Genomic DNA, 23,251 nt, shown 5'->3' with positions numbered 1-23,251 from the left:
TCTACTTTCAATACCTGACCCCCAAATGAGAACCTAACTTGCCCTTTACTCTAGACCCTTCATTTACATAATTAATGGGTGTTACATTTCCCTTCAGGGAGGGTATTCCCTTTTAACATTTTATGAGTACTAATAACTTTGATTTGAGAGTAGTATAAAGATGATAAGATTAGGAAAAACTGTCTTTGAGAAGTCCTTTCCTAAGGCCTTGGCAATTTATTTTTTAAATGAAGAAAGACACCCCTTCAATTCAGAAAATGGGGCCTATTTAAGACACTGAGTCAGGCAAAAGGAAAAGGATTCTTCTCAAAGGTGTTTAAAGTCAAGTGTTCTGGGGCTCTAGCCCTTCCTCACCTCTTTGTTGTTCGCCCAAGGTGTTCCCTCAAACCCTTATCACACACGTTTACATCCCTTAGGGCATCTGAGGATCCAGATCTGTCCAACATCAGGACTATTTGTAGAGGAGCCCTTCCAGTTCTGGTCACACCACAGACCTATTCTTCAAGTACCTCGGGCAAGAGGGTTGGAGGGGGAGTAGAAACAGTTTCTTCTATTTCCCTTCTACATTCCACCTATTTGGGGGAAAAAACAAACCTACCTAATTCTCCAGCAGCAGGTCCTTCCAAAAGTTAGTTTCCCCATATCTTTATCTGCCAAAACACTTAAGCAGTGAAACATTTAGCCAGTCCAGAACACTTGAGTGCACTTTACCATCAACCAAAACTAATGGGCTAGAAATCATTTAAGCCCCACATGACACACAAAGCATGCATGACGTGGTATTCTAAGAACTTGAGAGGAATCCCCGTGTTTCACTCAGCAGGATCTAGTGGTAAAAAGGTAATGTAAATAAGAAATAGAAACATAAAATAAAGTATCACAGTGGTATAAAGATAATCAACAATCCAGTTACAGACCTTATAAAACGCCTCATCGCACTGTTATCTCATGGTGTTTCTGCCATGGTCCCAGATTCTGTCATTTCTTTGATGACCTCACAGAAAATGGCTTAGAAGAGGACTGGCAAAACGGGGGAGGAACTCTCACTTCTGGGACAGAACTCTGACTGGAAATTAAGCCCTCAGTTCCAAATACACCTTCCAACTCTATGATGCTGGGACTGGGACTCTGCCCTATTATCGCACCTTTGCCAGCCATTCCCTGGTGGTTTCTGCTGACAGAATGCACAAGAGGGGGACTGGAGAGCAGGAGTGGAGATGACACATGTTCCTTCCCACTTATCAGCTGTTCCTATCAGCATCATCCTAACAGCCATGGGTTCGGGACTCTAGCGGCTCTGGGCATTCCCAGAACCAGCTTCATCACTTCCCTTCTTCCCCTATCCCAGGCACCAGCCACAGCCAGGGAGCATCCTTTGCTCACTCTCAGCTACTTGGAGCTCTTCCTTCAAGCTTCTAGGATCTGATAACCTCACCCTGTTCCCTTGACCCCTTTCCTCCCCTCTCAGCCTCAGGGTGGGAGCTACTATAGTCGTCACCATCTATGGATTCCGTCTTTGCTCATTCAGCCCTCTAGCACCTGTGTCATTCTCCACATTTAATCCCCCCTGGTGTAATACCTGTTTTTCTGTGTGTGCTATAGGCTGCATCTGAGTTAAGCACAAGAACTTTAAGTTGGGAGGAAATGAATTTGTTGTTCATATCATAGCTAAAATGTAGGGTGCACTTATATGTACCAAGCATTTTTTAAGGGTTTGAGCATGCATAATCCTATTATCGCCCACAGCAACCCAATCAAGTGGTTATTATCATCCCCATGTTAGAAAGGAGGAAAATGAGGCTACAAAATGAGGCTACAAGAATTTTAAAAACTGGTTCAGAGATCACATATCTAGTAAGCAGTGGAGCTGGGATGTAATTCCAAGTCTGATGCCAAAAGCCTCCTGCAAAAAACTCTAAGGCTTTTCTAGATACTCCATGCTGCTCCTAAGGACTGTTTACATGGTTCACAAATAACTCAGTGCAGGTGTATGCTTGCTTTTTTGTTATCCTCATAGGTCTTATTCTGTAACAGTCCCCTTCCCTTTTAATATGCCATCGCTTGATTACTAAACAATGTCATTTGTCCTGTGGAACGTCCCATATTCTGGAATTGGCTAGGTGTTTCCTCGTGGCATCATTTCATTTGTGCCTCTACCTTCTATACTTCTTATAAACTCAAAGTCAGATTGAAATTGAATCCAGTCAAACCTCTATTTTTTTGACAAGAATATTTCATCTATGTTGCTATGTATTTCCTATTGCGTCAAATCAGGAGGCACGTAATGTCTGGTCATTACATTTTCAGTGATTCTAAGATTAATTAGTGGATTCAAAGTCTAATTTCTCCATTATAAAGGGAGTCCAGACATATAACTGCAAAATTATCACCTTCTATAAGGCTTTGGCACGAGACAACCAGCAGGCTCTGTGTGTACAAATAAAATGTTACACAAAGTGACTCCTCAAAAAGGAAATAACAGATGGTGGTCATTCAAGTCTTCAAGGAAAGGAAATATCCCAATAGTTCATCCTACTCCTAACAAGCCCTCAATAGTTTTTGTTAATCAGTATTTCAAACCATCCTTTAAATTGTAAAGGGGTCAAAGGTCAAGAGTTTCAAAGTCTAGTTCCACGCTTCTTTAAATTCAGTATCTGTTCTTGCTTAATTCTTTGAACGCTGTGGGCCCATATATGCCCATTTGAAAATGGAGATAATGTCACCAACTTCACCTTACCTCAAAGGACTATGGGGGAGGGTAAAATGAAATTTAAAAAAAAAAGTTAGATTGGGCAAATAAAGATTTATTCTCATAGATTAAATTTTACCCAGAATGAGGAAGAATGCAATGAACTAAAATCTTGAGAAGCCACCAAAACTAGAATCAGCAATGCTCAAGAAGCCACTGCAATCTAAATTTGAAGAGATACTATGATGAATTATAAGGAAACTACCACTTGCCTATAGCTGATATGCTAGTACACTAATAATTCACTTACTTAAACTTGACTGCCACCATTTGACTCTTTCATTGAAAGCTACATTACACTAGATATAGTTCCCAAGTAGAAAATCATATTTAACATAGCCCATGTTAAAATGAAGGGATTAATTAACATGCACACGCTACTATAAATAAATAACAAGGACCTACTGTAGAGCACAGGGAGCTATATTCAATATCTTATAATAACCCATAATGGAAAAGAATCTGAAAAAGAATATATGTATACATTGGGTTGGCCAAAAAATTCATTCAGGTTTTCCCATAAGAGGTTATGGAAAAACCAGAATGAACTTTTTGGCCAACCCAATATATATATGTGTATATATATGTATATAAAATTGAATCACTTTGCTGTACACCTGAAACTAACACATTGTAAATCAACTATACTCCAAATAAATAAATAAATAAATAAATAAGTAAGTAAGTAAATAAATAAATAAATAAGGGGATTAAACCAGTACTCTTGATACCATGACACTTGATTCAGGGACTCATCCTCCAAGATACTGAATTTCCTAAACAAATGTTAAACTAAAACAAGAAAATGCATTGAGTTTAATCTAATGTCACTGTTTCTATCTACAAAAGTATACCTTTTATACATTATATAACTTGAAAAATATTCAACATAGACCAAAGAACCAAGTCCTACAAAGATTAAATTCAATAACATCGTTCTGAAAATAAATGTGCTGTAAAATATTCTGAGCATAAGTGATTTGTTACCAGCTGGGACCTTGGAGAATCAGACCTCAGGCCAGCTTTCCTAAACTCACCACCAAAGAAACCTTTTAACCATTCTTTGAATTTTGATGAAGGTTCTGGTTTAGTGACTCTTCAAATGTCATTTTAGAACACTAATATGAAACACACAAAGCTAGTTACTCTTGATTTTTATATTAAAAATACACAAAAGCTGAGCAGTTTTCCCTGCACCACCTTCTCCAAAGTAGCTTTTAAGAATTTTCAGGTCCATCATCTGGAAGAGTCAACAGATATTTCCTTTTATCTTTTCAACTACTGGGGTCTCAAATTCTCACCATGACATCATCAACATGGTTTGGAAATTGCTGACACAGGCTATTCAATTGTGCTAAAAGGTTTGTGTTTATATACAATTACTACAGTGCCACCATGTGAGCAAAAGAAAGCATAGTAACATTTTAAAATAAAGCATAAATAGCAGTATTTGCTCTTTAAAAAATTGCCAAGGAGGGAACTTCATACTTAAATACAATTAGCAAAACTCATCAGAAAGATCTCAAACAAGATTCTGTGGGATGTGATTGAATGAGCAAGTTTACCCAGTTACCCCAGAACTTATTTCAACTTTAAGTATCTCAAAGAGCAGATTGTTTTTAAAGATATAGTATACTCTTGGAAAGAAAAGCCCAATGCAAGACACAGACTGTAAAAGAGAAGAACCATGTGTGTTCTAGCACATCCAGGAGTTGGAAGGAGAAAAACCTTTGAAAAAACTACCAATAGGCTTAGATACTAAAATCTTAGTTTTAAATATAGAAATTCTTACCTCCCACTGTAAATGAGGCGGGATATTTCGTATCTGAAGTTTCCGAATCCTGCAGAAGAATTAAAATGTTTTTTAAAAGAAAAAAAAAAAAGTAAAAGCAGAAGATATTAATAGCCAACATGGATGCTTAGAAACTACTTTAAATACTTTATATTAATTACAAACTAATATATAATAAGAAAAGGCAGTCCAAGAAGGAAAAAGGAGACAAAGTTATCACAATATGCATACTGAGACCATTTGGAAATCTAGCATCATTGGATTGTTATGGCTTATTCTAAAAGCCACTAAAATTGGCAGATACATTGTTTGAAAAACATTTCATCTGATGACTATATTCTAAGTTCAAACCCTTTAGCCTCAAAGTAAGCATCCCAGAACACAAACAAAGCCTTAGTCCAGATGTTCTTAATCTGAGATCACAGCCAAGGGGTCCATGGACAGAATTCAAGGAACTTGGATAGCAGGGGTGGGGTATGGGGGAAATCACATGTTTATTTTCACTATCCCCTAACTGAAATTTAGCACCACCTTCAATTATGGATGTTGGCATCAAACAACAGTAGAATTACATGACTTGTACTTTTGACATTAAAATAAAACAGATATTTTCATATCACTTACGTTGTTGCAGATCTTTAAATATCATGTATAATCACTACTGTGAAAGTTAGCTGTGTTCCTAGAACTTTTCCTTATTATGTTAAGAAACACATGCTACTACGAGCTTTAACATTATAACTGTATTTCAAAATAATTTCCTTTATAATCCCATGTGTTTTATTTTATGCACTTAAAAATACCTTAAGAGGTCCATACTTTACAGGCTGCCAAAGGAGTCCATGGCACAAAGAACATTAAAAATCCCCTTAGTTTGAATGCCTACACATATACCTATACATATGCTATGTATATAAAACACAATATGTATCTTATATAATAATAAAATCTATTGTAATATACATCCCTCTTCTTCTACCGCCTCCTCGATACTATCAGAGGGAGGGAGCAGAAGAAGAGAGGGAGGGTGGAAGGAAGGAAGGAAGGAACATGAATTATGTGAGATTGTACTAGGGATACCACATTCCAGTCACACTCTTAGAGGGAAAGGAATTTACAGTCAACTAGCTATTTTAAAAAAAGAGAGAGACTAACAATTGGGCACGACATCTCAAGCGAAATAATTTTTTAACTTCTAGAACTATAGTTAATTTCCTTTTCTGGGTCAAACGATCCACTTTTAAGTACCACAGCAAAACACCAGCTGGGACTACATTCACAGCCTACTCCTTTGTCTCTCCTATTCACCCCAAAGCTTAAGAACAAATAAATGCCACAGACACTGCCTATCCCTTATGGAACTCTAAAGAACATGTAGATTAACAAACTCAGGTACATCCTGTTTATAATGATAAAATAGACGATGAAGGAAAAATCATTTTTACATTATTTTTGTAAGACAGTGAAACAAAGCACAATCACCAAGGGCAATATATCAAAGAGATAGTCACAGAATGCCAATTTAAGAAAAAATTTTCAAACACCACATAGTCTTAGAATTTACAGACGTTATTCTGGGATTTGTTTCAAAAATAACTCATGTGCTAAAAAAAAAAAATCATGTGCTAATAAGTGTTAAAGCCACAGGATGTGTACCGTATCTCTGCTTTTGTATAAGTTTTATATTTTTCTATAAAAGCCTTAAAAAATATACCCTAATAAAAACATGCCTATAACATAGATTTCAAATCTGCCATGTATTGCTTTCGGTAGCAGAAAAGTTGCTCACACTGTGTAAATACTTACCCCGGGTAACCAAGGAAGTAAGAATTATTTACTATACATTGCAAGTACTAATCTGTCTTAATCAAGCATCTGACACAGTAATAAATTACAGCACAATGTTAAGAAACTAAGTATTCATCTCTACTGGACTCATTTTTCTGGGTATATATATTACCAGAAAATTTTCCCAAAAGCACACACAGAAGTGTACATAGAGAGTTATGGTCACCTAGCAGGTAATTATTCATTATTAAAACAACAAATACCTACTTCACAGGGTTCCCAAGAACTTCTTTAAATAGGATACTATTTTTTGTACATTAGAAGTAATCCATTAGCCATGTTTTCCCCACACATTCTTCAAAATGTACATCCGACACCCATTTACTTATTAGAAGTTACTCCAGAATAATTATTTCCCTTAAATGGCTGTCCCTTTTCCATTATCTGATTCTCTCGTGTTTCATTTTAGACAAATACTAGGATTATTTTCAAACAGTTAGTGTTCTGACATCTAGCAGTGTTCTTTCCCACTTACCCAGTAACTAATCTTAAACTCTGCAGTTTCACCTCTAGCTCCTCTCCCCATGGTCCACTCTTATCACTACAAGAGCCAAAAGGCCCAGCATTAAAAAAAAGTCCAAGCAAAGGCATGAATTCTCATCTAGTACATAAACACAAACCTCTGACCCGGAAGGTACTTGAGAAAAACGACCCCACTCAGCTGTACTAATCAAGTTGGCTATACACAGTTAAAACACTATCACCTGGACTTCCCTGATGGCGCAGCGGTTAAGAATCCGCCTGCTAATGCAGGGGGACACGGGTTTGATCCCTGGTCCAGGAAGATCTCACATGCCTCGGAGCAACTAAGCCCGTGCACCACAACTCTGAAGCCCGAGCCCCTAGAGCCCTTCTTCCGCAACAAGAGAAGCCACCGCAATGAGAAGCCCGCGCACGGCAATGAAGAGTAGCCTCCGCTTGCCACAACTAGAAAAAGCCCGCGTGCAGCAACGAAGACCCAACACAGCCAAAAATAAATTAATTAATTTCAAAAAACAAAAAAAACACTATCACCTGTTTTCTTAGCTCCCATCTCCCATCTGAGCTTTTAGAAATAGGTTATATTTGGGTTTGATGCTAAATACTTAAGAGTCAAGAAAACGGATACTGTTTTCCAGTGTGATTACCCACTCATTAGAGTTCAACTTAACTATCAGCAAAGTAAGTTGGTGTTTCACCTCCTCCTAATAACACACTTACGTATTAACAAGGATCACACCCTGTAACAGCAGGGACTCATTAGGCTGTCTTGTTCACTGTTGCATTCAGAGTCTGGAACAGTGTTTGGCACCTGAGAAGCACTCAACTGATAGTTAAATTAACATTTGTTATAACATATAGAAGGGGAAGAAAACACAAGACTCATGGATCCACCATCCAGAAACTAACATGATTTTATTACAGCTCATGGGGGAGTGAGAAGAACAATAGCTACACTGAAGTTTGAGAACAAAAACAGGAAAACGCCGATTTAATCTCTTGTGCTATTTTAAAAGAAAACTTCCACACAATCTACTTATAAGTTAATCATATAGAATTTAAGGGTTTTCCCCCGACAGGGAAAAATGAGGTAAAGTTTAAGCTCTCATTTAACCTTTAAAAAACGCTTACTGTGCCTGAAATAGTTGCAATAAAATTCAGTACTCTTGGGGCTTCCCTGGTGGCGCAGTGGTTGAGAGTCTGCCTGCCGATGCAGGCGACACGGGTTCGTGCCCCGGTCCGGGAGGATCCCACATGCTGCAGAGCGGCGGGGCCCGTGAGCCATGGCCGCTGAGCCTGCGCGTCCGGAGCCTGTGCTCCGCAGAGGGAGAGGCCACAACAGTGAGAGGCCCGCGTACCGCAAAAAAAAAAAAAAAGAGCCATACACTGCACATGCTTCAGTATGACTCTAGCCTCATAAGCTACATGTTTTCCTTTCTATCCTTAGAACTTATTCGGAGAATAAAAAAATCCCAAACCTGTCATTTGTCTCCTGGTTTCTCACTGCCTGGATTTTGCTACTTACACTCCCATGGTGGTGTTTAATATGATGTTACTCTGACCTCTATAAAAGTGGTAATAGATCTGAAAATTTGACTTGTTTTTTGCTGTTGTTTGTTTAGGGAGAGACAATAAACTATCACAGGGGAGGTTTTATACTTCCATGAAAAGATACATTATCCCTGGTTGTCTTCCTGTGATGTTGCAATCACTAATGATCATTGCCTAAATCCACTGTTTCATAAAGGTTGAAAATGTATTTTCTCATTGTATCATGCCTTCCATATTCTTTTAATGAATTTGTTTGTTTGTTTATAGCTGCGTTGGGTCTTCGCTGCTGCGCGGGCTTTCTCTAGTTGTGGTGAACGGGAGCTATTCTTTGTTGCGGTGTGCAGGCTTCTCATTGCTGTGGCTTCTCTTGTTGCAGAGCACAGGCTCTAGGCACGCAGGCTTCAGTAGTTGTGGCACAAGGGCTCAGTAGTTGTGGCACAAGGGCTCAGTACTTGTGGCTCGTGGGCTCTAGAGCACAGGCTCAGTAATTGTGGCGCACGGGCTTAGTTGCTCTGTGGCATGTGGGATCTTCCCAGACCAGGGCTTGAATCCGTGTCCCCCGCATCAGCAGGCGGATTCTTAACCACTGCGCCCCCAGGGAAGCCCCGTATTTTTTAATTTAGCTGAAGTTCTTCCATAAAGAACAACTTTCCTTTACCACATATTTGGATACGCTGAACCACAATAAGTATAGTAAAGGCAGGATAAGTATTTGATTCTTTCCCTTCTGCAGATGGTTCTGTGCTTCTTATCACATCCCCTTGCTCACCTCTGATTTCATTCACAGCTGTGGGAGACAGTCCCAAGCACAGTGAAGTTGTCCCACCTCCTTCCACCCCTAAGCACACCCTTAGGCATCTCCGTTTCACCTCAGGTTTTTCACCAAAGCCTCAGCAGAGTTCAAGAACAGCCCATAAGAATGTAAATTGATACAGCCACTATGGAGAACAGTATGGAGGTTCCTTAAAAAACTAAAAATAGAGCTACCATACAACCCAGCAATCCCACGGCTGGGCATATACCCTGAGAAAAACCATAACTTAAAAAGAGTCATGTTCCACAATGTTCACTGCAGCTCTATTTACAATAGCCAGGACACGGAAGCAACCTAAACGCCCATCGACAGATGAATGGTTAAAGAAGATGTGGCACATATATACAATGGACTATTACTCCGCCATAAAAAGAAACAAAATTGAGTTATTTGTAGTGAGGTGGATGGACCTAGAGTCTGTCATATAGAGTGAAGTCAGAAAGAGAAAAACAAATACCATATGCTAACACATATATATGGAATCTTTAAAAAAAAATTTTTTAAAGGTTTTGAAGAACCTAGGGGCAGGACAGGAATAAAGAGCAGACGTAGAGAATGGACTTGACATGAGGAGGGGGAAGGGTAAGCTGGGAAGAAGTGAGAGAGTGGCATGGACATATATACACTACCAAATGTAAAACAGATAGCTAGTGGGAAGCAGCCGCATAGCACAGGGAGATCAGCTCGGTGCTTTGTGACCACCTAGAGGGGTGGGATAGGGAGGGTGGGAGGAAGATGCAAGAGGGGAGGGGATGTGGGGATATATGTATATGTATAGCTGATTCACTTTGTTATACAGCAGAAACTAACACACTATTGTAAAGCAATTATACTCCAATAAGGATGTTTAAAAAATAAACACCCTTTGTCAAAAGGGAGAATTTAAAAAACAAAAAAGAACAGCCCAGAAACAGAGGAGAGATGAAACCCTCAAGACAACCTGTCATTTACAGAGGAGAACGTTGTGAGCCAGTAGATAAATGCCCCAGTCTTCCACCTGGGAAGCATTCTGTACATTTATCAAAGGTCCTATTTCCTTATGGCAACCTCAATAAAGTGCCCTTCATTGGCTTGTCCTAAACCCCCATTTCACTCTCCCCATTCCCTCACTCTTGCTTCTTGAAACCATCTCCAAAATAAACCAGCTTCATGCAAATCCTCATTTCAATGTCTTCTTTCAGGAGTTCAAAGACATCATTATTTCAAACTTTTCAGAATAATGAGTTGGTCCCCTGGCATTGTCCAAAGATGACCAAATGCTTATTTTTTTCAGTAACATTATGGATTCACAAATATTTTGTGTGTATCAACCCGCTGCATTAATTCCTTTTGATGCTCAAATTGCCCCATCTTTGGCTAATCAGTGGAGGCCTCTTCACACTGATCCTGTATCTTTTGAAATGACTCCAGCAACCTTTGAGAGCTTTTTTGCTTTCTGTTATGATAATCCAGGTTCAACTTGTAACTTCCTGCCCCCATCTGCAACCAGTTTCATCTACATGGAGCACTGGTTCCTTTTAGTCAGAAATAATACAACGAGACACAACCTGGGTGCTCACTGTTATAAGGCTGGTCATCACTCCTAGGCCAGAGCTAGACAATACCCATTTTGTTTGAAAGAGAAATAAACCATGTGTCCATGGTGATTACAGTCATCCTTCCAAATTCACAGGGGATTAGTTCCAGAAGCCCCTCAGATACCAAAATCCACGGATGCTCAAGTGCCTTAGATAAAATGGGGAGTATCCCATATACTTTATTTATTTATTTATTTATTTAAATTTATTTATTTTATTTATTTTATCTTTGGCTGTGTTGGGTCTTCGTTGCTGCGCGTGGGCTTTCTCTAGTTGCGATGAGCGGGGGCTACTCTTCGTTGCAGTGCACGGGCTTCTCGTTGCAGTGGCTTCTCTTGTTGCAGAGCATGGGCTCTAGGCGCGCGGGCTTCAGTAGTTGTGACTCACGGGCTCTAGAGCACAGACTCAGTAGTTGTGGTGCACAGGCTTAGATGCTCCGCAGCATGTGGGATCTTCCCGGACCAGGGCTCAAACCCGTGTCCCCTGCGTTGGCAGGCGGATTCTCAACCACTGCACCACCAGGGAAGCCTCCATATACTTTAAATCATCTCTAGATTACTTATAATACCTAATGCAATGTAGATGCTATGTAAATAGGTGTAAATACAATATAAATGAGATGTAAATAGTTGTCCCCAAAAGGCAAATTCAAGTTTTGCTCTATGGAACTTTCTGGATTTTTTTCCCCAATTATTTTTCATCTACAGTGGGTTGAATCCACAGATGCAGAACCCATGGATATGGAGGGCCAACTGTTATTTTCAATTCAAATTTTAGATTACTAAGTTTTTGCCAAAAGTCTTTGATATTTACATCTTTTTTCCACATTAAAGCTTGACACCAGGTATAAATAAGAATATAAACAAGAAAATGCTTTATGTCTGTTATGGACTGAATGTTTATGTCCCCCCCCCAAAAATTCATATGTTGCAGCCCTATCCCCCAATGTGATGCTGTTAGGAGATGGGGACTTTGGGAAGTGTTTAGGCTAATGTGAGGACATAAGCATGGAGCCCCCATAATGGGATTACTGTTTTTCTAAGAAGAGAGACCAGGGCTCTGTTCACTGCACACACTGAGGAAAGATTATGTGACCTCACAGCAAGAAGGCATCTGTCTATATAAGCCAAGAACGGGGCCCTCAGCAAGAACCCAAAGAATCTGCATGCACCTTGACCTTGGACTTCCCAGCCTCCAGAACTGTGAGAAATAAACATCTGTTAAGCCATCCAGTCTATGGTATTTTATTACAGCAGTCCAAACTGCCTAAGACAATGTCTGTTATCTCATGTAACCCTCCCAGTCAGCATTTTACAGATTCGAAGACAAAAGCACAAGTTTATCTTGCCCAAACATACCCTGCTAATGAGTGGCAGGATCAGAATCCAGCTCTTGGCATTCTGGCTCCACAGTCCATCCTCCTAACTATATTCCATCTTACTGATTTCACTTATAATCCAACCAATAACATAACCATTATCAAAAAAACTTCAGAAAAATTACAGGTTGCATGTTAAACCCAAAGGTCAAAGATATGCCAATCTCAAGCAAAATTTTCACTTTGCTCCACAGCTTTAAACCGTTCAATCAATTCACATACTAAAACTCAATATTGACATTAAATGGACAAAGTTACATATGAATACCAAGAAACTATGCTGGAAACTCAGCTAATTCAACTGCCTCAAGATATTATGAAAATTGTATACACTGGCACCTAGGCCCTTAACGCTAGTCATTTCATGCTAAGTCGTAGTGCAAGACATACAAGTGTATAGACTTGCAACCTTCCATCCAAACCACCTATAAGTCCTAAATGTTCATTTTCTTTATCTTGTTTCTCCCAAAAGGCCATCCCTCCTTTCTTTCTTTCTACTATCACTTATACAAATCAAGAGAATCACCACTTTCCCACTTCACAGATATAAAGAGGCCGAGGCTTGGATCATGATCTAACACAACTAATACCAGCTGAAGACAGGAAGAGAAAACCAAGTCTAACTTAACTTCTAACATTTTCCTCTTTGCCTTGATCTCTTACGCGAAGAGCTGGGACACATGGTCCATACGTGTACTGGTCATTTTCAAATAAAAAGACAAGCCTCTGGACTCAGAGCAGTATGGCCTGGCCTCTTCAACCTGTCACTTGCAGGCACTCTGAACCGGCTGCAGATTTTCATTCTTAGCTGTGCCCAACCAACACAAACTATGCCCAAAGAGGAAGTTCAACCTGGCCAAATTCAATACAATTACTTGCACTAACTGCAATATTCAATACTGTAATTATAGCTATCCTTGCTTGTTTTACACAGTTAAGAATTAGCTCCTTAAAAGGTCAACCTCAATTTTTTTTTTTAAAGCAGAATACTCCAGGTAGATGAATACCAGGGGAAATGATGCATTTCAGATTGCTGGTGATAAGTGTCAATTGGCATAACCCTGCCCCATGACTGACTCGGCAGTCTCTTATCAAATCCTCAGACTAGAAATGCAGCCTCTCAAGCATTCTCCTCCTTACAGTGTCTCTCTAGATAAAGCTGCAACAGACTCAAAAACTTAGCTATAAGTTTGTAAACAGGTAAAACTGGGAAGAACCCAAATGCCCAGGTAAAAGGGATAAACTCAAAGGAAAAAAAGTACACCTGCAAAACATATATATATATATATATATATATATATATATATATATATATTACGTCAATGATAGAAGTGTTCCACATCTTGATAGTGGGTGTACTTTCACAGGTATATATAGCTTTCAAAACTCATTGTGCCGGGGACTTCCCTGGTGGTTCGGTGGTTAAGACTGCGCTCCCAGAACTTCCCTAGTGGCGCAGTGCTTAAGAATCCGCTGGCCTATGCAGGCAACAAGGGCTCGAGCCCTGGTCAGGGAAGATCCCACATGCCGCGGAGCAACTAAGCCCATGTGCCACAACTACTGAGCCTGAGCTCTAGAGCCCGCGAGCCACAATTACTGAGCCCGCGTGCCACAACTACTGAAGCCCACGCACCTAGAGCCCGCGCTCCGCAACAAGAGAAGCCGCAGCAATAAGAAGCCCGCGCACTGCAACCCAGAGTAGCCCCCGCTCACCGCAACTAGAGAAAGCCCGCGCACAGCAACAAAGAACCAACCCAGCCAAAAATAAATAAATAAATAAAATATCAAAAACAGACTCACAAATATAGAGAACAGACTTGTGGTTCCTAAGGGGGAAAGGGGTGGGGGAGGGAAAGTTGGGAGGTTGGGATTAGCAGATGCAAACTATTATATATAGGATGGATAAACAACAAGGTCCTGCTGTATAGCACTGGGAACTATATTCAGTATCCTGTGATAAACCATAATGAAAAATATGAAAAAGAATATATTTATGTATAACTGAATCACTTTGCTGTACAGCAAAAATTAACACAACATTGTAAATTAACTATACTTCAATAAAATTAAAAAATAAAGAGATGTCATTCCAAGGGTGGTCTAAGGAGCATCTACATTAGAATCACTAGGAGGGCTTACTTAAAATGAAAATGCCCAGGCCCTAATACAGACCTCCTAAATCAGAGTCTCTGGGGATGGGGCAGGGAAATGTGGTTTCACACACACTTAAGTTTGGTGGCCACTGAGGTCTATTTAACAGGGCAAGCCCCATGTAGGCCAAGTCATTTCTACCTTGACTATTGTATACTCCAGTGCTTAGCAGATTTCCTGGTTCATAACAGGCAATTACTCAACAATGCTTCAACAAGGAATAAAGAAACAAAAGTCTCTTTTAACATTACAGTTCTAAGTGAGAATCTAAGGTGATTTTTCTGTCATCCCTCAGCTCCCACTTCTTCATGGGAATAATACCCATGTCCCACTAAGTAAAACAGAGGTATTTATCTTTTAAAGGTGCACACTATCATCTGCATCTATGTAGAACAGTCTGACAGCCCTAAGCGTACGGATGGAAACTTGGTAGAGTCCAGGAAAGGCTGAATGTTCTTCTATGTGCTGTTCTTATTACTAATGCCTGCAAATATGCACTGCTATCTCTTTTTCTTGTAGGAGACTATATGTCCCTTCAACGTAGGAATATAAAGTTCTTGACCTTCATTAGGATATGTGCAAGGCAAGGTGACAGATCACTTGGCAAAATAATAGTTGAATTAATAGGACACAAACTGATCCTTGATTCCTGAATAACCAAAAGATTTCTCTAGTCCTCACACTGAGAATCTGAAAATGTGTCTTTAACCAGAAAAGTCACCACGAGTATTTCAACCAACCACAGAAATGCATGTAGTTGAACATCAGGGACAGTGTCTATTTAAATAAAAGACCCAGTGCCTGTATAACTCTTTCAAAAGTGTAGGGCTTCCCTGGTGGCGCAGTGGTTGAGAATCCGTCTGCCAATGCAGGGGACACGGGTTCAATCCCTGGTCCGGGAAGACCCCACATGCCATGGAGCAGCTGAGCCCATGAGCCACAACTACTGAGCCTGCACGCCGCAACTACTGAAGCCCGCGTGCCTAGAGCCCGTGCTCCACAATGAGAGAGGCCACCACGATGAGGCCCTTGCACTGCAACGAGGAGTGGCCCCCGCTCACTGCAACTAGAAAGGGCCCACGTGCAGCAACGAAGACCCAACACATACTAAATAAATAAATAAATAAAATTTATTTTAAAAAAAGTGTAACATTAACACAATATAGCAAATACATATATATTCCTTGAAAATTAGGGTGGTCACAAGGGAATGAAGTACCAAGATACAAAACCTCTAATACGTTTGACTCAAACTGAAAAATAATCATTCTCATGTTTTCCCACAGTTAAACTAATTTTATAAATACCATTATATTTTTTCCCAGCAAGACTCATCATATGTTTTAACAAGTGATTTTACAAGCTGTGTATCTTTTTTTTTAAATAAACTTATTTATTTATTTATTTATTTATTTTCGGCTATGTTGGGTCTTTGTTGCTACAGGCAGGCTTTCTCTAGTTGCTTCTCTTTGTTGTGGAGCACAGGCTCTAGGCGCACAGGCTTCAGTAGTTGTGGCATGAGGGCTCAGTAGTTGTGGCTCCCAGGCTCAGTTGCTCTGCGGCATGTGGGATCACCCCGGACCAGGGCTCAAACCGGTGTTCCCTGTATTAGCAGGTGGATTCTTTTTTTTTTTTTTTTCTTTTTGCGGTATGCGGGCCTCTCACTGTTGTGGCCTCTCCCGTTGCGGAGCACAGGCTCCGGATGCGCAGGCCCAGCGGCCATGGCTCACGGGCCCAGCCGCTCCGCGGCATATGGGATCCTCCCAGACCGGGGCACGAACCCGTATCCCCTGCATCGGCAGGCGGACTCTCAACCACTGCGCCACCAGGGAGGCCCAGCAGGTGGATTCTTAACCACTGCACCACCAGGGAAGTCCCACAAGCTGTGTATCTTAAAACTGCTCTGTCCAATGGAATATTCACTGGTCACATGAGGCTACTGAGCACTTGAAGTGTGGCTAGCCCAGTCCAAACTGAATCGTGCTGTGAGTGTAACATATGTAACAGATTTTAAAGACAGTACAAAAATAGGAATATAATAAGATTTCTCAACAATTTTTATACTGATCACATGTTAAAAAATTTAAAGTTCTGGGGCTTCCCTGGTGGCACAGTGGTTGAGAGTCCGCCTGCGATGCAGGGGACACGGGTTCGTGCCCCAGTCCGGGAGTATCCCACATGCCGCAGAGCAGCTGGGCCCGTGAGCCATGGCCGCTGCGCCTGCGCGTCCGGAGCATGTGCTCTGCAACGGGAGAGGCCACAACAGTGAAAGGCCCACGTACCGCAAAAAAAAAAAAAAAAAATTTTTTAAGTTCTAGATTAGGTTGTATAAAATATTAATTTCACCTGCTACTTTTTATGTCTACCTGTGGCTCCTAGAAAAGCTTAAATTACATATACATAGTTCACATCTTTCAACTGGACAGAGCTGATCTAAAATGTAGTATACTTGATACTCAAAGGCAAAACTGATTGAATTTTATTTCCATTTATCAAGGTAATTTCAGGATCATACAACATTTTATATGTAATACTTATTTTCCACATAAAAGTCCCCATCACTAAGTAAACTATATCTGCAAGAAGAGGTGTTTTAAGAGGACTAAATTTTTTAAAGTGCTGTATTTTGAACATAGGGATATCTCTGTATTAACGTTTTATTTCATATTACTGATACCTGGACGTGGTCCTTACCCAAGACAAATCCTTGGATTTGTTTTTTGTTTGTTTTGCTTTTTTAAGGAAGTTGCAGTTGGTTATTATCACGTTATACAATCTTCTCATCGACTTTAGCAACTACAACAATCCCAGTACACCTGACAGTTTGAACAATGAAGTTCAGATGCCTTCCTGTTTCCAAGAAGTAGTTATACAATTCACGTGGTTTATAGTTCTAATTTTAATATTTTGTACAATCAAGCAAATAAAATAACAACTGTTAGTGCTTGCAAGAGAATCAGTATGAAAATTCTGTTTTATGTAATTGAAGAATTTTTTTTTCTCATTTGGGTTTTTTTTAAATTGAAGTATAGTTGATTTACACTGTTGTTAGTTTCTGGTGTACAGCAAAGTGATTCAGTTATACATATTATCTTTCATATTCTTTTTATTATAGGATATTACAAGATATTGAATATAGTTCCCTGTGCTATACAGTAGGACCTTGTTTATTTTATATATAATGGTTTGTCATGTAGCAAGAAAACAAAGATATGTAAGTTTAATCCAAATATCTCTGACATTCCTCATCCAAGGCAACTCAACTCTTTTCTTCCAAGATATAACCATACTAGACTTTGCAGATAACCTTGCACTATCATTATACACAAAAACACACCATGACTAACATCTCCATGCCCATGGAGGACACAAGTCTCTCAAAGGAAGAAACTCTTGGTCATCTTTATTATATAGATATGATTGGCCAAAAAGTTTAACATAAGCCAAAAAGAGAGGGTACACTGAGCACCAAAAGGTATAAAAGGCTCTCACCTTTGCAGAGTAATTACCCTCAAATGTATCTGGAACTCATCTACCCGCCCTCAGGCTTTCTCTGTAACACAGACACCAAGAGCTTAAAATGGCCCTTTCTGCCCCCCTTCCAAAATGTTGTAACCCTTTTGAAAGCTTTACTATCAGAAAAACCATCTGAATCTGTCATTAACAATCTGTACAGGACATTAAATTTTAGTGGGCTGGACTTTAGACTTTAACACCTTGTAAAAATGTTGAAATAAAAACTTATGCATTTTCAAAACACTTAAGAACATGTTAAACAGCCAAGCACTTTAATTAATTGCCTAAAGACCGACTTGTAGAAACAAGTGCAAAAACCTAAGCGATAGGGACAGATCGTCCACCAGGGGGCAGCACACCCGGAATCTGACACACCTCTCACCACCATCTGTTCACGTATCACGTTTTTTGTTTTTGTTGTTGTTTTTAACACAGGCTTCAGAAGGGCTGGGGAAAGACCTAGGTCAAAGTTTTAACGTTTTTTTCTAAGAGGTTCTACATCATACACATACACCTACATTTAGCATGTTCTACTGATGATGAAATCCGGAACACATCTTAAACGTAAGAGTATCAGTTACAGGGAATTCCCTGGCATTCCAGTGCTTGGGACTCTGCGCTCTCACTGCCTCTCACTGCCGAGGGCCTGGGTTCAACCCCTGGTGGAGGAACTAAGATCCCACAAGCCCCTGCGGTGAGACCAAAAAAAAAAAAGTTACAAGTATTCGGGATCTTAAATACCTTCCCTATAGATTTATCTGCTGGACGTCATTAAAATAGTTATTTACTCCTATATTTATAACTTTAGGTATGCGGGGACTTGGGAAAGCTTTAAATATATAGTGGGTAAATTTTTAAAACTAGCTACAGAATTCTATCTTCATTCTCACACAAGCATAAAAAGCAACAGGAAAAATACTATATATGCAGCTTGGTCTATCCTTCCAAGAGCCTATAAATTCAGAGTCATAAGTTATGAGGTCAAACAAATAGCGTCAACACAACCAACCAGAACCAGATCTGATTTACTTGTAACAACACACATACCTTAAAATTCTGTAGATTAAATATATCTCTCTATATATATAGATATATATATATAATTTCAGAATCTTAACAGCTCTCATGTCTTCCAGAAACTGCAAATTACCTAAGCAGACCGTCTGAAAAACTCAGCCCAGCTATGCATTTAAAGTTACTGCCAATTACGACAATAGCTAAAAATGTTAATGTACATATCATTCTTATAAATTTGCTTTCTTAATTGAATAAGATTACTATAAAATGTTAATCGCGGGCTTCCCTGGTGGCGCAGTGGTTAAGAATCCACCTGCCAATGCAGGGGACACGGGTTCGAGCCCTGGTCTGGGAGATCCCACATGCCGCAGAGCAACTAAGCCCGTGCACCACAACTACTGAGCCTGCGCTCTAGAACCCGTGAGCCACAACAAGAGAAGCCACCGCAATGAGAAGCCTGCGCACCACAACGAAGAGTAGCCCCCGCTCGCCGCAACTAGAGAAAGCCCGCACAGAGCAATGAAGACCCAACGCAGCCAAAAATAAATAAATAAAATAAATTTTTAAATAAATAAAATGTTAATATCTTTCAAAATTTTAAGTTAACGCTTTCCTGTCTCCCTGGCACCTGGGCACACTGGTCATTGGCAGGACTCAACAGATAAGTTGAAAGAAAACAAAACTGCAAATTAGCCACAGAAGTTTTAAAATGCAATCTCTTGAAGAAGATTTATTATCAATTGGCTCTGGATTAAAGGCATCTTGGAAATTTTTAAGCTTTGTGCAATCAGTAATTTAAAACTTTATTTTCACATATCTCAATTCTTAGCATTTTTTGTGTTTTCTTCATTATTGGAATAACAAGAAATATACATACACAAACTCAGACTTTGCTAAGACCAATTCCAGATTCTAAAAGGTTTTAGTGTTTCAAATTTAATCAAAGTTAAATATTTGTTTTAGGTATTCTGATGTTATAAAAATATCCATCTAGTCCTTTGATAAATATAGAGATTTAGAGTGGCAGTATTTAAACTAAATTACAATGAAACTAGCTGACCAGAATTTTATATCTGACCAAACCATTGAGAAGCAGTTGAGTGAAATTTTATTTTTAATTAATTTTATTAAGTAATTTTTTAATTAATTTAAGTTAAAATTTAAATTAATAAAATTTAAAACTTGTTTTGAAAAAGTTAAATACTAACACCCATATGAAAAGCTAACATAAGCAAAACTAAAATGTGTCAGATCTACATATTTAGACAGTATAAACAGTAATATTTTAAAATAAACTTAATAAATTGTTTAAAATGCAGGACAACTAATCTTAGATATATTATGCAGTAATGAATTACTAGCTGTAATTCTATTATGAGATGCTCAGTAACATTTAATTATGTAGTTTATTTAAGACCTATTAATAAACAAGTCTATAAATTCAGAATCAGCCAGACTGATGTTCACTAAATGTCTTAGACTTCCATTTGGAATTAAAACACACCATTATTTCATTTGTGAAAAATTCATTAATGTAACTTCACTTTAAAATATTTATACTAACAGTTTAAAAACTAAAAATAATTTCCTTCTTTAAAATCCTGAACTATTATCTTTTAACTTACAAATCAGTTTCAGTATTTTCTAGAGTATTTTAATAAGTTTTCTCTGTAAAAACCCTAACTTTAAAAATAAACAGCCGGGGGCTTCCCTGGTGGCACAGTGGTTGAGAGTCCGCCTGCCGATGCAGGGGACACGGGTTCGTGCCCCGGTGCGGGAAGATCCCACATGCCGTGGAGAGGCTGGGCCTGTGAGCCATGGCTGCTGAGCCTGCGCGCCCGGAGCCTGTGCTCTGCAACGGGAGAGGCCACAACAGTGAGAGGCCCGCGTACCGCAAAAAAAAATAATAATAAAATAAAAAATAAAAAAAAATAAAAAAAATAAAAATAAACAGCCGTTTGGGAATCCAAAAAAGCAGTTTAAGAACACCATTTTAAAAGAAGAAAAAACTAAAATATTAAAAGTAAAATTAAAGGTTTTAAAGATTTTTTTTTTTTTTTTTTTGCAGTTCGCGGGCCTCTCACTGCTGTGGCCTCTCCCGTTGCGGAGCACAGGCTCCGGACGCGCAGGCTCAGCGGCCATGGCTCACGGGCCCAGCCGCTCCGCGGCATATGGGATCCTCCCGGACCGCGGCACAAACCCGCGCCCCCTGCATCAGCAGGCGGACTCAACCACTGCGCCACCAGGGAAGCCCAAAGGTTTTAAAGATTTTTAAAGAAATTTTTACAAACAAAAAAGTTGGGGGGCAAAAAATCAGAATTAAATTTAGAGCACTGAACGAGTTCCAGTTAATCTAATACATTATGTACATGCTATTTAAAAGGACTACTCTGAGGTTTTTCAGAGGTTTGGTGGGCTTTTTGTTCTTTTCTAATTTTTGGTTTAACATTGCACAACACATTTCTTCGTTCTGTAACTGATGATGGGGTAAACCACATGCTGGAGTTTCCAGAAAATTAGAATAATCTATATAACAAATACTAATAGTGAAACATAACATACTGTTAATATTCTATTCATAACAAACACATTTAAACAAGCTTTAATGAATCTGCAGCCCAGATATGGGTAAATATACTTTACTCCTAACTCAACACTCCACTATTTTAATAGTATTGAACATACTATATTATCACGATATTCCCCCCTCCCAGCTTCCAAAGCACCTTTAAAACTGCTTTTTAAAACTTCAAAATGGTAAGGGGCAGAACTAAACTATACTTTTCTAAAAAGTATGCAATCGTAGATTCTCGTGTATGTATACAAGTCTCCTCCCCAACAACAACAAAACTACAAGAAACTACAAAGTGGGTGCATTTGGGGAAGGAGAAAAAGATCATTTCAATCATTTAAATCATTTTTATGGTTTAAACTTTGCCATGTATACTATGCTTTTTTTTAATCTTCCAACTTTTTAAATTACCATAGAAAAAACAAGTTTTGCTCGATTCTTGTGGGTGTTCTGTATACAATACAGTATCTCAAAAAAAAAAGTTTAAGATACATGTGATTTTAGTGTGCACACCACTCACCAACAGACCTAAGATTAAACAGGAACATTTTTTCCAGTTGTTATTTTTCTCTTCCCACACCTGTTTTTCCACAAACTGAAAATATACATTAAATTACATTATAATTTACCTATAAATAGGTAAATTATAATATCCATGAGATATTTTATGTTCTCTTTTTGAACCAAGTCTTCAATCCAGTGTGTATTTTACACATAGACATCTCAGTTTGGACTAGCCACATTTTGACTGCTTGACAGCCACATGTGGCCAGTGGCTGCCCTAGTGGGCAGCGCAGTCCTAGACCCTAAGCTTCATGAAAGCAAGTTCTTTTTTTTTTTTTTTTTTTTGCGGTACGCGGGCCTCTCACTTCTGTGGCCTCTCCCGTTGCGAAGCACAGGCTCCGGACACACAGGCTCAGCAGCCATGGCTCACGGGCCCAGCTGCTCCGCGGCATGTGGGATCTTCCGGGACCGGGGCACGAACCCGTGTCCCCTGCATCGGCAGGCGGACTCCCAACCACTGCGCCACCAGGGAAGCCCTGAGAGCAAGTTCTTGTCTTCTGTTCACTTCTGTCTCCCAAGAACCTAAAGCAGTAGCTGGCATGTAATAAACACTCAACAATTTGTTGAATGGATCATTTAAAAACTGCCAAGATCAGCAAAACAAAGCCATTTAAAAAAGAAAACTTAATGGCAAGCTACCAAGCTTTCTCAAACCAATAAAAATAAAAGGAATGGAAAAGACTTGTGAAATACCTTGAAAGGTCATTGTTGTACTTAATTCTTGAAAAGAAAAGAATCATTGCCTAGGGGCTTCCCTGGTGGTGCAGTGGTTAAGAATCCTCCTGCCAATGCAGGGGACACAGGTTCGAGCCCTGGTCTGGGAAGATCCTACATGCCGCGGAGCAACTAAGCCCATGCACCACAGCTACAAAGCCTGCGCTCTAGAGCCCGTGAGCTACAACTACTGAGCCTTGAGCCACAACTACTGAAGCCCGCGCGCCTAGAGCCTGTACTCTGCAACAAGGGAAGCCACCACAATGAGAAGCCTGAGCACCGCAACGAAGAGTATCCCCGACACGCGGAGAAAGCCCGCGTGCAGCAACAAAGTCCCAACGCAGCCAAAAGTTAAGTAATTAATTAATTAAATTTTTTTAAAAATCATTGCCTAAGAGAAGAAAACTACTTCTCCTGCGATAGGAACAAAAGTAGTTATTTTCTAAATTTAACTAACTTACGTAGGGCAAGGAAAGCTGGCTGAAATGTGTCAGAGGCTTGACTCTTTATTTGGTCATCCTTACAAAT

At 39.5% G+C, this 23,251-nt stretch overlaps 1 protein-coding gene across 1 annotated transcript in view; it reads right to left on the bottom strand.

Moving 5' to 3' along the window:
• IGF2BP3 (insulin like growth factor 2 mRNA binding protein 3) overlaps nt 1–23,251 on the bottom strand; it is a gene marked incomplete at its 3' end in the record, with an annotated part of 145,926 nt that overhangs the window by 102,243 nt on the left and 20,432 nt on the right. The window contains exon 3 of the mRNA XM_082632757.1: nt 4,542–4,590. Within this exon, the coding sequence (XP_082488883.1) occupies nt 4,542–4,590 (49 nt within the window). The remainder of the gene's footprint in view (nt 1–4,541; nt 4,591–23,251) is intronic.

This window comes from Mesoplodon mirus, assembly GCF_964341445.2.
Source record: "Mesoplodon mirus genome assembly, chromosome: 9".
NCBI classification, from domain to species: domain Eukaryota; kingdom Metazoa; phylum Chordata; class Mammalia; order Artiodactyla; family Ziphiidae; genus Mesoplodon; species Mesoplodon mirus.
The sequence above is the reverse complement of the archived record's forward strand: the minus strand, read 5'-3'. Positions and strand labels throughout refer to the sequence as shown.